The 15694-nt window shown below is 49.4% G+C and overlaps 1 protein-coding gene across 4 annotated transcripts in view; it reads right to left on the bottom strand.

The window, feature by feature from the left end:
• Nucleotides 1-15694, bottom strand: part of SESN2 (sestrin 2) — a 43556-nt gene that overhangs the window by 14912 nt on the left and 12950 nt on the right. For 3 of the 4 annotated variants that reach the window (XM_003891441.3, XM_021938362.2, XM_009203129.4), the window contains 7 exons: nucleotides 15271-15453; nucleotides 14944-15156; nucleotides 14274-14424; nucleotides 13623-13741; nucleotides 12767-12957; nucleotides 7226-7370; nucleotides 4610-6394 (listed from right to left, as the gene is read on the bottom strand). In XM_003891441.3, coding sequence (XP_003891490.1) covers nucleotides 6308-6394; nucleotides 7226-7370; nucleotides 12767-12957; nucleotides 13623-13741; nucleotides 14274-14424; nucleotides 14944-15156; nucleotides 15271-15453 — 1089 coding nt within the window. In that variant the 3' untranslated portion in view covers nucleotides 4610-6307. Of the gene's footprint in view, nucleotides 1-4609; nucleotides 6395-7225; nucleotides 7371-12766; nucleotides 12958-13622; nucleotides 13742-14273; nucleotides 14425-14943; nucleotides 15157-15270; nucleotides 15454-15694 lie in introns of those variants that run through there. The other variant, XM_021938356.2, reaches the window with a different exon arrangement.

The following is a 15694-nucleotide window of genomic DNA, read 5'->3' as shown; positions in this document are numbered from 1 at the left end:
GTTGTAGGACTGTGGCACAGGGTGGTGACAGACTCTGAAGAGGATCTGAAGGTTCAGGCTTGTGAGACCTCAGGCAGGTCATTTCCCCACTCTGGTCTTTATTTTCACCATCTGTAATGAGGGTGTTTTAGTTCAAGCACTCTTTTAAGGAGACTGAGATGGAGATTTGCCTACAGAGGGTTTATTGGGGAATCATATTACATGACAGTTAGAAGCATAACTGGGCAGAAGTTGGGCTGCAATGCCACTGCAACAGAAGGCTCATCTGATCCTAAGGGGGACAATAAAGCTGGGATAATCTTTCAGAGTTGTTTCAAATGGAGGCTGAGGGGCCAGGCCTTTGTACTCTTCTCTCCCATGAACCAGTCATTGGAGGCAGACTGCTGGAAGGAGGCGTAACCATGAGCTCACTGGCTCCTTTCCACTCAGGATAGTGCCCAGAGAGAGACTGAGCTGAAATTCTTCAGCAACTTGATGGAGTGGGGGATGTGGGAAAATGAGTGCCACAGTCTGGGTAGCACACGACAGCATCCACTAAAGAGGAATGTGAATGAGCAGTTTTTGAACTCTGTTCCATGGAGCCCTGAGGTTTCAAGAAGGTGCTTCAGTGGGTGGGAAATTGCTTTTCTTGGATGTGTTGGAGCTTCTGCGAAAGTCCCAACGTATCTCCTTGGAAGAAAAGGCTCTCCTGCTAGGTGGTGAATGCCCTCGCAGCACCTCATATTTTCCCTTTGAGGTGCCAATCAAAATTGTAATTTAAATAATTCGTCCAGGCGTGGTGGTTCACGCCTGTAATCCCAGCACCTTGGGAGGCTGAAGTGGGTGGATCACCTGAGGTCGGGAGTTCAAGACCAGCCTGGCCAACATAGTAAAATCCTGTCTCTACTAAAAATACAAAAATTAGCCAGGCATGGTAGTGCATGTCTGTAATCTCAGCTACTCAGGAGGCTGAAGCAGGAGAATCGTTTGAACCCAGGAGGCGGAGGCTGCAATGAGCCAAGATCACACCACTGCACTCCAGCCTGGGTGACAGAATGAGACTCCATCTCAAAAAATAATAATAATAATAATAATTAGTTGTGTAACAGTCTAAGGTCTGTCTCTTCCACTTGACAGTAAATCCCAAGAAAGCAGGAACCATGTCTATCTCTGCTGCTAAGTCTCCAGGACATGTGACACATTAGAACCACAATATCAGTTCAAAGAACCACAATATCAGTTCAAAGAACTCATACTGTTATGATGCAGATTGCTGAGCTCTGCCTCCAATCACTGTTTCTCTAAGGAGATTCTAAGGCACAAAACAGTCTGTGAACTACTTCTCTAATCCACCTGCTGTAGGGCACTGGTGAATGTTTGCAACCTGCTGGAGGAGACTCGGCTGTGTGTGTGTGTGTGTGTGTGTGTGTGTGTGTGTGTGTGCGCGCTGGGGGAAGGAGTTTCACTCATGTTGCCCAGGCTGGAGTGCAATGGCACGATATCTCGGCTCACTGCAACCTCTGCCTCCCAGGTTCAAGCGATTCTCCTCTCTCAGCCTCCTGAGTAGCTGGGATTACAGGCTCCCACCACCACATCCAGCTAAATTTTGCATTTTTAGTAGAGATGGGGTTTCACCATGTTGGTCAGGCTGGTCTCAAACTCCTGACCTCAGGTGATCCGCCTGCCTTGGCCTCCCAAAGTGTTGGGATTACAGGCATGAGCCACCACGCCCGGCCCCAGCTTCTTTTTCTACTCACTCTCACCAGTTCTCAAACCAAGCATGCGACTCTGTCTCAAAACAAAAACAAAAACAAACAAACAGAAAAACAAAAGAAAAATAATTGAGCTACCAACAACCTCCTGCAAATTCCAACCTGGGTAGATGTGCACAAGTCTTGAGTTGAAGGCTATAGAAGTCTAAAATAGATTCATTATATTCCGTCTGAAGCTAAGTTTTCAATTCCATGTGAAAATTTTAAATGATTTTTGAAATATTTATTTATTTATTTATTAGACAGAGTTTCACTCTGTCACCCAGGCTGGAGTGCAGTGGCGCAATCTCTGCTTACTGCAACCTCTGCCTCCCGGGCTCAAGCAATTCTCAGACCTCAGCCTCCTGAGTAGCTGGGATTATGGGCGCCCACCATCACACCCGGCTAATTTTTGTATTTTGAGTAGAGACAGGATTTCACCATGAGGCTGGTTTCGAATTCCTCACCTCAGATGATCCGCCTGCCTTGGACTCCCAAAGTGCTGGGATTACAGGCGTCAGCCATCAGGTCCAGCCTAAAAAACATGATTTTTTTTTTTTTGAGACGGAGTCTTGCTGTCTGTCGCCCAGGCTGGAGTGCAGTGGCGCAATCTTGGCTCACTGCAAGCTCCACCTCCCAGGTTCACGCCATTCTCCTGCCTCAGCCTCTTGAGTAGCTGGGACTACAGGCGCCTGCCACCACGCCTAGCTAAATTTTTTTTTTTTTTTTTTTAGTAGAGACAGGGTTTCACTGTGTTAGCCAGGATGGTCGCAATCTCCTGACCTCGTGATCCACCCGCCTCCGCCTCCCAAAGTGCTGGGATTACAGGCTTGAGCCACCGCACCTGCCATGATTTTTTTTTTTTTTTAATGCATACTGAGGATTTAGGCACTTTGGAGACAAAAATAATGCAATACAGGGTTGGGCATGGTGGCTCACACCTGTAATCCCAGCACTTTGGGAGGCTGAGGCGGGCAGATCGCTTGAGCCCAGGAGTTCAAGACAACCCTCGGTAACATGGGGAGGGTGAGGCAGGAGAATCACTTGAACTTGGGGAGGTTGCAGTGAACTGAGATCACACCAATGCACTCCAGCTCCATCTCAAAAAAAAAAAAAAAAAAGGCAATACAAAGAACTCTGGAATCGGAATGACAAGGATTCAAGTTCTCTCAGTTGTATGACCTTGGGCAAATTTCTGAATCCTGAACAGCTCACGAATGCTAGGTGCCAGGTACCTGAACTGTGCTAGGTGGTTTTTATGCATTATTTAATCCTCACAAGCCTCCTGTAACCTTAGGTATTAATCCCATCCCATAGATAAGGAAATTGAAGAGGGAGTATTGAAGCAACTTGCTCATGATCAGGCAGACGTGAAATGTCAAAGCTGGAATTTGAATTGGTTCGGTCTGTTAAATTGCTGTTCCCCAGATTCTCATTTGAGGTTCCATTTCCACATCTATAGAAAGGGAACAGCCCCTTTCCTCACAAGGTTGTTGTGAAGATTGGGAGATTAAATTTGAAAACATTTAGCAACAGTCACACTCAATGCATGCCACGTAGGCTGGGCCCAGTGCCTGTAATCCCAGCACTTTGGGAGGCTGAGGCAGGTGGATCACTTGAGTTCAGGAGTTCGAGTTCGAGACCAGCCTCGCCAACTTGGTGAAACCTTGTCTCTACTAAAAATAACAAAATTAGCTGGGCTTGGTGGTATGTACCTGTAATCCCAGCTACTAGGAAGGCTGAGGTGGGTGAAGTGCTAGAACCCGGGAGACAGAGGTTGCAGTGGGCCGAGATTGTGCCACTGCACTCCAGCCTGGGTGACAGAGCAAGACTCCATCTCAAACACACACCCAATGCATGCCAACTGGAAAAGAAATGGAAAACTTTTATCCCCATTTCTATGGCCGAGGAAACTTGAGGCACAGTGAAATTAATCAATCTCCCCAGCGATATAGTGAGTGGCTCAATCAGAACCAGAATCCAAGTTTTATACTCCAAGTGTGATTCACTTTCTCCCACACCCTCTCAAATGACTCTAGAGGAAGTCTAAGTGTATAGGAATCCTGCAAAAATGAACACGTATCTCAAGGGAAAGGGGAACACAAAGTCCAGCAGGGGAGGCTGCCTGGAAGAGACCTAGTTTTCTGACAGCAGTATTTAGAGGAAGTAGGAAGCCCGCAGGAGTGGTCTCAGCTCTTATATGATGTGGTTTTCCTGATAAGCTAACTAGTTCCTGGTGCCCAGAGAAGAAGCTTGGCCAAGGTCACACAGCCATAAACGGCACTGACACAGCTTGGGGGCTGCATCTAACTCTTTGTTCCTGGCGTTGTCTCCTTGGTGCTGGAGGGGGAAGGATGAGAAGCAGGCAATCATAATGCGGTGGGGTTGGGGACACGAGGGGGTCCTTCCAGATTCAAACAGCCTCTGTCACACGGGAAGTCCAGTGGTAGACAGAACAGCAGATAAAATGTCAAGGCCTCAGGGTCAAGCAGAGCAGGGGGCAGTTCTGGCTCCCCCACCGATTAGCTATGTGGCCTCAACAATGTCACTTCACCTGTATCGATTCTCTTGCAGGATTGCTGCAGATTCAGAGGAATGGTCTCCAAGTACCCAGCCCATGGCCAGGCTTAGCAAAGTACCATGGTCATTATTACTCCATGATGCCAGGGCAGCCACAGAAGGGTGACAGGACTGGATGTCCAAGGGACTGAAAGTAGACTTTCAGTGCCAACAGTCCCAACCTACAGTCACTGGGCACAAGTTCTTGGCAGGGCAGGGGCTATCAGGTCAGGCCCATGATGCAATCGCAGCTCTCTGCCTATGCTACAAGGTGAACCATGACCTTCAGGAAATTGCAAAAACAGTCCATAAAGAAGGAGTATGAAACAAAACCTCAGCGAACGTTTATTTCTCATCATATGGAACTGGTAGCAAAGCCAAAGATTTCTGCACTTGAACACTGGTTACCACTCCCCACCCAGCCAGTGTACATTTACAGAGTCATCACATCCCCTCTAGAACCCAAAGCCCCATGCCGGGGCCTCTTCTCTCCTGCACACCTTCTTGCAGGGAGAACTTTCAGGCCTGAGGGGGGTGCCAGTTGCTTCTCCGCGCCTGCACGGGTATGAAATGTGGCACGCTGGCCAGGCTCCTCTCCTGCCTTGCACAGCAGCAGCATGGCCCTTGCCTTTCTTCATTGCCCTCCAAACTGGTCAGAGAGGAGGCACAGATTGCTAGAAGGGCAAGAAAAGTTGTAATTCACAGTCGTTTGCTACAGAAAGTGACTGGGATCAGTCCTTGGCTGCTTCTGCCTCCAAGCAATCCACTTAAGCCCCAGGAGAGGGGACAGATGAGATACTGGTATGGGGGTGGGAGTCCTCAGAAGGCACCCAGGAGACACTGGCTACAGAAGTGGGGTCTCTGGAGGCCTTCAAGATCTTGCAAGAAAATCCACTTGCTGTTGGCAGGTTAGCCTGAGAATCCCAGGAGCAGCTTCAGACATTGTGGGGACTCAGACCCACCCTCTCAGTCTGCAGCTATGGCAGTCAGAGGTTTGGCAATGTAGCCATGGTCACCTGGCCATGGCCCAGGGGCAGGGTCCAAACAAGAACCCTGGTGCCTCCTGCCCCTCCTACTGAGTCATGGTGCCACCTAAGCCATCTAGAAAGGCTCAACTTTTTGGCAAACATCTGCAGCAGAGCCACTGGAGGCAGGCGAGTGAGGTGCTGGCCTCTGTGAGGCAGGTGCAGCTCTGGGAGAACAGAATTCTCCCTCTCCTCCTCCTCTCACATGCTGACTGTGGCTCTAGGTTGGAACCTCAAGCATAAAGAACCAAAGTAAAGAGGATTTATAATCTAATACTCTCTCCTCTTCAGAAGGCAATGGGACCAGCAAAGGCTCAAACTCTCTCAAGATAATCTGCTTTTTTTTTTATGTACTTGGCCTCTCTCCTGAGGCCTCACACCATCAAGCATGGAGAAAAGGAAAAAAGGGCAAAGGAAGTCAAAAAACTGAACTAGGATTTGGGCAACAGCCTCCGCCTGCCCAACAGAACAGGCTTTTAGGGAACTAGACACACAGACCCGCTGTGACCCTGACTTTCACATTGATGGGTGAGTGGCAAGTGGGAGGTAATGAAATCTGGGAATGACAGGGGAGAGAAGGCAAACCTGCCTGGAGTGTCAGTCCTGGAGGCATTTGCCTCTCCCTTGGGGGCCAGCCAGGGACTTCCCAGTTAAGGAAGGGCCACAACACTTGTGGCATATTATGTCCGAGCTTGGCCCGTCTTCTTTCCTGTGCCCTCTGCCTCTGGGGGCAGGAGAAGGAGGAAGGGTGTGGTCCCTTGGGATCTCCTAGTGCTCTTCCAGCTCCCAGGAACAGGGCTGAGTTCCCAGTCAGTGCAATGAACGGTCCATTCCAATGAGGAAAAGGGAGGGTGTGGCTTGGGGACTGCACATCACACACAAGCCCACTCCAGCGTGGGGAGGGTGGGCATGGGACACAAAAGGGTCTGGGGCTGTCTCCAGACAGAGAAGTCCTTGTGGGGAGCTGGTCCGGGCCCAGGCCCTGCTTGGGAGTCAGGTCATGTAGCGGGTGATGGCACGGAGGGCGTACAGCAGAGCGGCTTGCATGCGCGCCTCCAGGAGCAGCAAGTTCACGTGGACCTGGGGCACAGAGGAGGGCACGTTGGCAACTGATGTCACTCCTCACCCCCCCACACCCCTCCCAGACTGCCTCGATCCCTGACTCACTTACCTCACCATTTCCTTTCCTACAGAGCTGCCCTGGCCTCTGCTAAGGCTCTGAGCAGTTTAGAACAAGGACAAGCACATTCATTCCTATCATGACTAAGCTCTGTATTCCTTAAAGCTAAAACAACCAGGCGCAGTGGCTCATTCCTGTAATTCCAGCACTTTAGGAGGCCGAGGCGGGTGGATCTCGAGGTCAGGAGTTTGAGACCAGCCCGGCCAACATAGTGAAACCCCATCTCTACTAAAAATACAAAAAATTAGCCGGGGGTGGTGGCGCGCACCTGTAGTTCCAGCTATTCAGGAGGCTGAGGCAGGAGAATCGCTTTAACCCAGGAGGCGGAGGTTGCAGTGAGCCAAGATTGTGCCACTGCACTCCAGCCTGGGCAACAGAGGGAGACTCCACCTCAAAAAAACAAACACACAAAACAAAACAAAAAAACCTCAGCGAGATAATGTGACTTGCCGAAAGTCACATTGCTATCAAGAGATAGTGTTATGATTTGAACCCAGGTCCACCAAGTTACCACTAATGTGAAGCAGGCACCCACGTTCCCATTTTACAGGTGAGTAAACAGACTCTGAAATCATACAGTGGAATAGGACTTCAATCCAGAACAACGGGCCCAGGTGTCCCACCTAGCAGGACAGACTCAGTCTGGGGACCCTCACTGGGTCCTAACCCCTTGCCCTCTCCATTGGCTGGGCTTGTCTACTTCCATCCTGCCCTGCCTGTATAGGTCATACCTTCTCTGAGTGGCGGAAGTGCCTCCAGAAGAGGTTGTACATTCTTCGGGTAGTCTTCTCTGGGTAGCAGGCCACTGTCTTGATATAGACCTTGAGGTTCCGCTCCAGGAGCTGGTTCACCTCCCCATAATCATAGTCATCATATCTGGATGGAAAGGTCCCAGCAGCATTACTCATGCTCTCCTCCAAGAGGCAGCTCCCTCCCCCCAGTCCCACCCTATAGAGGGAAGAAGAGAGTGTTGAGAAAAGTCAGAAGGTAGGCCGGGCGCGGTGGCTCACGCCTGGAATCCCAGCACTTTGGGAGGCTGAGGCGGGCAAATCACCTGAGGTGAGAAGTTCAAGACCAGCCTGGCCAACATGGAGAAACCCCATTTCTACTAAAAATACAAAATTGGCTGGGTGTGGTGGCCCATGCCTGTAATCCCAGCTACTCTGGAAGGCTGAGGCAGGAGAATCGCTTGAACCCAGGAGGCGGAGGTTGTGGTGAGCCGAGATCACACCATTGTACTCCAGCCTGGGCAACAAAAGCGAAACTCCATCTCAAAAAAAAAACAAAGAAAAGAAAAGTCAGGAGAAACAGCTGATATCATGTATCACAGGCCGCATTGGCAGGGGACCACTTCAAGGAATACAGAGAATGAGCATGCTGTATTGAATACCAACTATGCGCCATGTGGAATCCTCAAAACTACTCTACACTATTGTGTATATGACGGGATGGTGTACACAATCTACTACATTCATCAACTCCACGTTATAGATGAGGAAACAGAATCAGAGAAAGGAAGTCACTTGCCCTAGTTAACACAGCAAGGAATGGTGTTTGTTTTGAGATGGAGTCTCACTCTGTCGCACAGGCTGGAGTGCAATGGCATGATCTCAGTTCACCGCAACCTCAGCCTCCTGGGTTCAAGCAATTCTCCTGCCTCAGCCTCCCAAGTAGCTGGGATTACAGGCGTGAGCCGCCACGCCTGGCCAGGAATGGGTTTTTAACCCAGCTCTGCCTAGCTCAGGGGTCATATCCACTACTCTACAGTAAAGGCCATGGAAGGTAGAGGAGGAAAGTCAGTGGAGAAGGAAGAGGATAAGGGTAAAAAGGAGCTTGTACTCATACTACAAATGGGCAACCTAAGCCCTGGAGAAGATGACTAACTTCTTCAAAGCCAAAAAGCAAGTTGGTGATGAGTCTAGAAGCCACTTAGTCATCCCCAGTCTAGTGAGCAAGGGGAGCCAATGTCAAAACAGATCCGCCTCCCGGGTTCAAGCCATTCTCCTGCCTCAGCCTCCGAGTAGCTGGGATTACAGGCGCCCGCCACCTCGCCTGGCTAATTTTTTGTATTTTTAGTAGAGACGGGGTTTCACCGTGTTAGCCAGGATGGTCTCGATCTCCCGACCTCGTGATCCGCCCGCCTCGGCCTCCCAAAGTGCTGGGATTATAGGCGTGAGCCACCGCGCCCGGCCAACGTACCTTTTTTAAAACTGGGGGTAATTTTTTGGTGTTTGGTATAAACTGTTAAGTGAGAAAGGCAGGAAAAAAAAATTCACGTGTTCACTAAAACATGCTCATGTTTGAGTAAATGAATAAAATAATTGAAATGAGTAGGGAAAGAAATGGCAACTTATTTTGTTTTTGTAGATTATATATGCTTTTGTTACTTGTGCATAGAAAAAGAAAGGTGCCAGGTGTGGTGGCTCATGCCTATAATCCCAGCACCCTGGGAGGCCAAGGCAGGCAGATCAGTTGAGCTCAGGAGTTTGAGACCAGCCTGAACAACATGGTGAAACACCATCTCTACTAAAAATGCAAAAATTAGCTGGGCATGGTGGCACCCACCTGTAGTTCCAGTTACTAAGGAGATGAGGCAGAAGGATCACCTGAGCCCAGGAGTTGGAGGGTGCAGTGAGCTGAGATCACTCCACTACACTCCAGCCTGGTCGACAGAGTAAGACTCTTGTCTTTAAAAAAAAAAAAAAAAAAAAATTACCGAACTTAGGTGGCTCATGCTGCTGTCCCCAGCTCTTTGGGAGGCCGGTGGGCGAATCAAGGTCAGGAGTCAGAGACCATCACTGGCACAACAGGGTGAAATCCCATCTCTACTAAAAATACAAAAATTACCTGGGCATGGTGGGCGGGACACCTGTATCCCTCCCAGCTACTCAGGAAGTACAGAGGCGGGAGTGCATAGGCCTGGGAGGCGGAGGTTGCAGTGAGCAGAGACTGCTGCTGCCTCCAGCCTGGGCAGAAGCGAGACTCCCGTCTCAAAATGTCCAATTAATTAATTAATTAAAAGCTGGGCATGGGTGGCTCATGCCCCTGTAACCCCAGCACTTTGGGATGCAAGTGGCAGATCACCTGAAATGAGAAGTTGGGAACCAACCCTAGCCAGCATGGAGGAAACCCATCTCTACTAAAATACAAGTGCTTGGACGTAGTCAGCCCTGTGCTGTAGTCCCCGGCTACTCGGGGCTGGTGAGATCATGAATCCGAGGCCAGGGTTACAATGAGCCAAAGATCACGCCATTTACACTCCAGCCTGGGCAACAAGGTGAAACACCATCTCAAAGAGAAAGAATAAGAAAGGAGATGGCAGTAACAAGCCAAGAACAGGCGAGGCCTTGATGGCTCAGAGCCTGTAGTCCCCGGCACGGGAGGCCGAGATGGGAAGCGGATCCGCGAGGTCAGAATGAGACCATCCCTGGCTGACACAGTGAAACCCACGTCTCTACTAAAAATACAAAAAAAAAAGCAGCAGTGAGTAAAGCGCCTGTGGTCCCAGCTACTCCAGGAAGGCTGGCGGGGAGATAGGCGTCGAACCGGGTAGGGCTTTGCTGATGTTTGAGATCCCGGTACTGCACTCTATTACCAGGCGGAAGGGACTCCTGTCTCAGAAGAGGTATCCATTATACTGTCTGTTCTTGTTGTTTTGTTTTGAGGCCAGTGCTCCATCAACTAATCTCAACTCACTACAACTCCACTCAGTATCATCTACCTCAACCTCCTAATTCTCCTTCCAGCACCTTCGGCCCTGAAGCAGAAACGGAATTTCACTAATCGCTTGAGATAGTCTCGATCTCGACCTAAATCGATCTCGTGGCTCAATCTCCCAATTCCACCGCGCCCGGCCGGATAATTTTTATTTTATTTTATTTTTTGCTGTGTTGCCCAGGCTGGAGTGAAGTGGTGCAATCATGGCTCACTATAGCCTTGAGCTCTTGGACACAAGTGATCCTCCTGTCTCAGCCTCTAGAATACCTAAGACTATAGGCATGTACCACCACACTCAGCTAATTTTTATTTTTTTGTAGAGCTAGGTCTTAATTATGTTGCCCAGGCTGAGGCACAAACTCCTGGCCTCATGTAATCCTCCTGCTACAGCGTCCCAAAATGCTGGGATTGCAGGTGTGAGCCACTGCACCCAGCCTTTATTTTCTTTTTTGTTATCTGTGTTTTTCAATTTTATTTATTTTGAGATAGTGTCTTGCTCTGTTGCCCAGGCTGGAGCACAGTGGCATGATCTCAGCTCACTGAAACCTCTGCCTCCTGGGCTCACGGGATCCTCCTGCCTCAGCTTCCCAAGTAGCTGGACCTACAGGAGTCAATAATAAATTAGTCAATTTTTGTTACTTTTTGTAGAGATGGGGTTTCACCATGTAGTTCAGGTTGGTCTCGAACTCCTGGACTCCAGTGATCCACCCGCATCAGTCTCCCAAAATGCTGGGGTTATAGGTGTAGGTCACCACTCCCAGCTGAGAGTTTTTATTTTAAATAAAAAATTAATTGTTCAAGCCACCACTCCCAGCTGTTTTATTTTAAATAAACAATTAATTGTTCTACGTATATGCTTGACAAGTAATTTCACATCTAGGATTTATCTACAAGGACTTATGCATAGATGTGTACATGGTGTTTGTAATAGTGAAAATCTGCAAACAACCTAAATATCCAATAAAAGGGAAATGACTGAATGATCACAATACATCCATGCTCACAGATACCATGCAGTGGTTAAAAGCATAAAACAGGCTGAGTACAGTGGTTCATGCTTGCAATCCCAGCACTTTGGGAAGCCGAGGCAGGAGAACTGCTTGAGCCCAGGACTTCAAGACCAGCCTGGGCAATAGAGCAAGACCCTGTCTCTTTAAAAAATAGTAATCATAATAATAAAATATCTATTCGTGCTGATAAGGTAGTTCACAGATAGAGAAATTACAGGACATGTCAAATCTGATCCCATCACCTTACAAAAATCAGAAAAGATTTAACAAGCAAAAAGATGAAAATGTAATTCATCATATAATAGTATGCAGAGATATCACTACTAAACAGTATTTTAGTGTATAGCCTTCCATACATTTTCCATGCATGCACAAACTGTTTAATATAAAAAAGAACATAAAGAAGATTTCTGTTGGTAATTAGCTTTCTTTTCTCTCAATACAGTCTGAATATTTTCCCACAGAAATACAAATAGACATCTATTTTTTTTTTTTTTTTGAGACAGGGTCTTGCTCTGTCGTCCAGACTGAAGTACAGCGGTATAATGATGGCTCATTGAAGCTTTGACCTCCTGAGCTCAAGAGATCCTCCCACCTCAGCCTTCCAAGTAGCTGAGACTATATAGGTGCATGCCACCACACAGGCAAATGTTTTAATTTTTTGTAGAGATGGAGGTTGCATTATGTTGCCCAGGCTAGTCTTGAACTCCTGTTTCTCAAGCAATCCTTTCACATTGCCCTCCCAAAGTGTGGGATTACAGGCATGAGCCACCATGCCTGGCCTCTATTGTAATTTTTTTTTTTTTTTTTTGAGACAGAGTCTTGCTCTGTCACCCAGGCTGGAGGAGTGCAGTGGCGCGATCCCGGCTTACTTTAGCCTCTGCCTCCCGGGTTCAAGCGATTCTCCTGCCTCAGCCTCTTGAGTAGCTGGGATTACAAATGCGTACCACCACACCCAGCTAATTTTTGTATTTTTTAGTAGAACGGGGTTTCACCATGTTGGTCAGGCTGGTCTCGAACTCCTAATCTCATGATCTGCCTGCCTTGGCCTCCCAAAGTGCTGGGATTACAGGCGTGAGCCACTGCGCCCGGCCTATTGTAATTTGTAATAGCTGCATAATATTTCACTGAATAGATGTATCATTATTTAAAGTCCCCTACTGAGCATTTATGTTATCCTTATTTATTATGAGAGAAGAATTACTACTTGGAATGGAAATACAAACACAACTCTCTCTACACATATCTATATAGTGTGTATGTGTATATGTATGTATATGTGTATATACGTGTGTGTGTGTATATATATGTACATACATATCAAACAACAGTTACCTCTGGGAGTGCAATTAAAGAGTTTCATTTACAACGTTCAAACAATGAGTACTATCATCTTTCAAAATCACAATTTGATTTGAAAAATAGTATAGGCAAGAAGAAAGGAAAAGAAAAAAAACAAAAACAAAAAGAAAACGGAAACCACCGTGAACCCGGAATGAAGACTCGCAGTGCACATGTGCCCCAGGTGAAGGGACATGGGCTCACCTGATACCAAAGACGCAGTGGATGTAGTTCCAGATGGCCCTGCGGAGCACGGAAGTGTCCACCCCGCTGTGCATGGCGATGGTATTGTAGGTGAGGCTATAGGCTGCCTGGAACTTCTCGTCCAGCAGCTGCCCACCCTCAGGGTAGAGCCGCTGGATCAGTGAGTAGCCATGGTCTTCCCAAGTATAATCCTTAGGTAGGTGGGAAGGGATTGGTGAGTCTTTGGAGCCCAAGACCAGCCAGAGAGACCCCCATCCTCTGGACCTTGGATCTCCATAGTTCTCCTTCCTGGTACCATAAACCTAATGTGCTGCTTGCTCTGGGCCTCAGATGTCAAGGAAGGTACACTTTGGTGATGACCTTCTCCTTACGATCACCAACCCCTGAGCTTAGGGTATAGATGGGTTCCTTAAGGATTCACAGGGACCCCACTGCCCTCGTGGAATCTTGAGGAAAATAACGTACCCAACTCTATTTTTTTTTTTTGAGACAGGGTCTTGCTGTCACCCAGGCTGAAGCGCAGTAGTGCAATCACAGCTCACTGCGTCCTTGACCTCCTAGCTCAAGTGATCCTCCCACCTCAGCCATTCAAGTAGCTGGGACTACAGGCATGCACCACCTTCCAGCTAATTTTTTAAATGTCTTTGTAGGGACGGGGTTTCGCCATGTTGCCCAGGCTAGTCTCAAGCTCCTGGGCTCAAGCAATCCTCCCACCCTGGCTTCCCAAAGTGCTGGGATTACAGGTGTGAGCTACCATGCCCAGCTGGGTACCTAACTCTATAACTACTCAAACTATCCACCCACTGCATGTTCGTAAATGTGGAGCAATGGCCAAGAGTAGTAGAGAGAGCCCCACCTGGGCCCGGAAGGTGGGGGGCGCCTGAGCCCCTCTCCGGGTGAAGTCCTCATATCCAAAAGTAGGATCTTCCACAAAGCACAGCATGTCTGGGTGTGGAGAGGGCTCCAGGATGTCAGCTGAGGACCAGAAAGAGGTCACAGTGAGGCTGGGGCATGGGGCATGCAGGCGTCCACTCCTGATTAATCACCAAACGGGGGAGGGGAAGGCAGAATAGAGGGCCAAAAAAGCCCCTTGCTATAGTGAGTGGGCAAGACCTCAGCTGGAGCCCGGCCTTGTGGAGGGGGTGGATCAGGCCCATGGACCCATGAAGTGAGGCCCCTGGTAACAATAACTTAAGTGGAAGTTATTTATGGATTGGTTCCCCCTGGGCCAGGCTCTGTGCTAAGATCTTTGCTTCTACTGCCCCACTAACCCCACATAGCAATCCTGAAGCCCTGAGATAGGAAGTGACTCGTCAGTGGTCGCACAGCCAGAAAGGCTAGCAGTTCAGGATTCAAAGCCAGGTCTGGGCTCAAGGCCCAGGCTCAGAACCTCTTGGACGGGAAGCTGCGAAGTGGCTGCCTCTAGAACACAGGAGGCAGCTCCTCCTGACTAGAGATAGCCTAAGAAGGAGCAGCCCCAGGAGCCTGGATGCCTGTGATCCTGTACCTGAGGGGGTCACCAGCAGGCTCTCCGACTTCTCCAGCTCAAAGCGGCTCTCCATCTCCTCCTGGGACGTCCCCTCGTCCCGCAGCAGGCTCTCCTGCAGCTGCCGCATGCGCTCCATCAGTGCCTCCACTTCGCGGGCAGACTCAAAGCCCTGCAGGAGAGGGCCAGTGGTGACCAGCTACTCCTCCTCCTTCGGCCTCTGGGAAGCTCCACACATCCTTCCCACAGGCCAGGCCTTCCTAATGCTCACAAAGGCCTAGGGCATCCCCTGTGCTAGCCACTGTGCTGGACAGCACATGGGTCTGTGCTTCCTAAAGTGACATTTATGAAGCTACAGAATAGACACAACTTCCCTGAGAGGAAATTTTTAAAGTGTCTGTATTTTTGTATTAAAACAAACAAGGCCACATTATTCAGTGAAAGGTAAACTTTGTAGTTTGAAAGTGCTAAAACCAATAGCCTTTGAGCCTCACAGCCCAGTGTGAGTAGAGGGTCTTATCTCCCCATTTCACAGATGAGGAAACTGAGCTTCAAAGTCAAATAACTTTTCTATGGTCTCTCACAGCAGCAGGTAGTGCAGGCACCAAAGATTGGGAAGCAGTAGCTTCTACCTAAGGACCAGAGGTCATCCCTGCTTCCTCCCCGATCAAGACCCAGGCCTGTGACTTACCCCAGAGTTGTTCAACGGGTCCCTGCTCGGGGGACTGCTCTGCTCACTGGGGGGTGTAGGTGCCTGGGGGGCAGGGCTGCCATCTGCATCCCCCTCAGGGAGGATGCCACAGCCAAACACAAAGGACGAGAGCGAGTGGCAGTGGGTGAGCAGGACCAGAGCCTGAATGAGCTCGGCCAGGGACCAGGTGTGCTCGCCGGTCTTCAGCAAGGCCTGGAGGGGACAGAAGGGGAGGTTAGAGCTGCTCAGTGCCTGCCCTGGGCTACCCACCAGGCACCAGCCAGGCCTCTGTGCTCCCTCAGACACCCGTCTCTCTGCCCCCTGCACCTGGATGTGCTCCTTGGTGATGAGCCATGGCCGATGCGCCAGCAACTTGTTGATCTCGCTGAGCTTGCGCAGCTTCTTGGGCGCCCGGTGGAGGCCCAGCAGCCACTCAGGGTCACCACCGGTCTGCAGAAACTCGGCCATGTGGGAGCCTACCAGGTAAGAACACTGATGGCGGGCGGCAGCCTGCGGAGGTAGTGGACAGAGCCTGAGTCACCCTCCTCCCTTGGTGCCTGGCTCAGGGTGGGTACCCCATCAGGGGAGAGGTTGTAGGGCTCACTGTTGCCCAAGAGGCAGGAAACCTAAGTTGTAAGTAACCCCAGCTCTGCCACCAGCTTGCAGGCCACCTGATTCCTTTTTGCACCTCAGTTTGCAAGCACTAATGATGCCTTTCTTCAAAACCTAAAATTTTCCTTCCAAGAAAAAA

This window comes from Papio anubis, chromosome 1 (assembly GCF_008728515.1).
Source record: "Papio anubis isolate 15944 chromosome 1, Panubis1.0, whole genome shotgun sequence".
NCBI classification, from domain to species: domain Eukaryota; kingdom Metazoa; phylum Chordata; class Mammalia; order Primates; family Cercopithecidae; genus Papio; species Papio anubis.
This window is presented reverse-complemented; position numbering and strand designations above follow the sequence as displayed.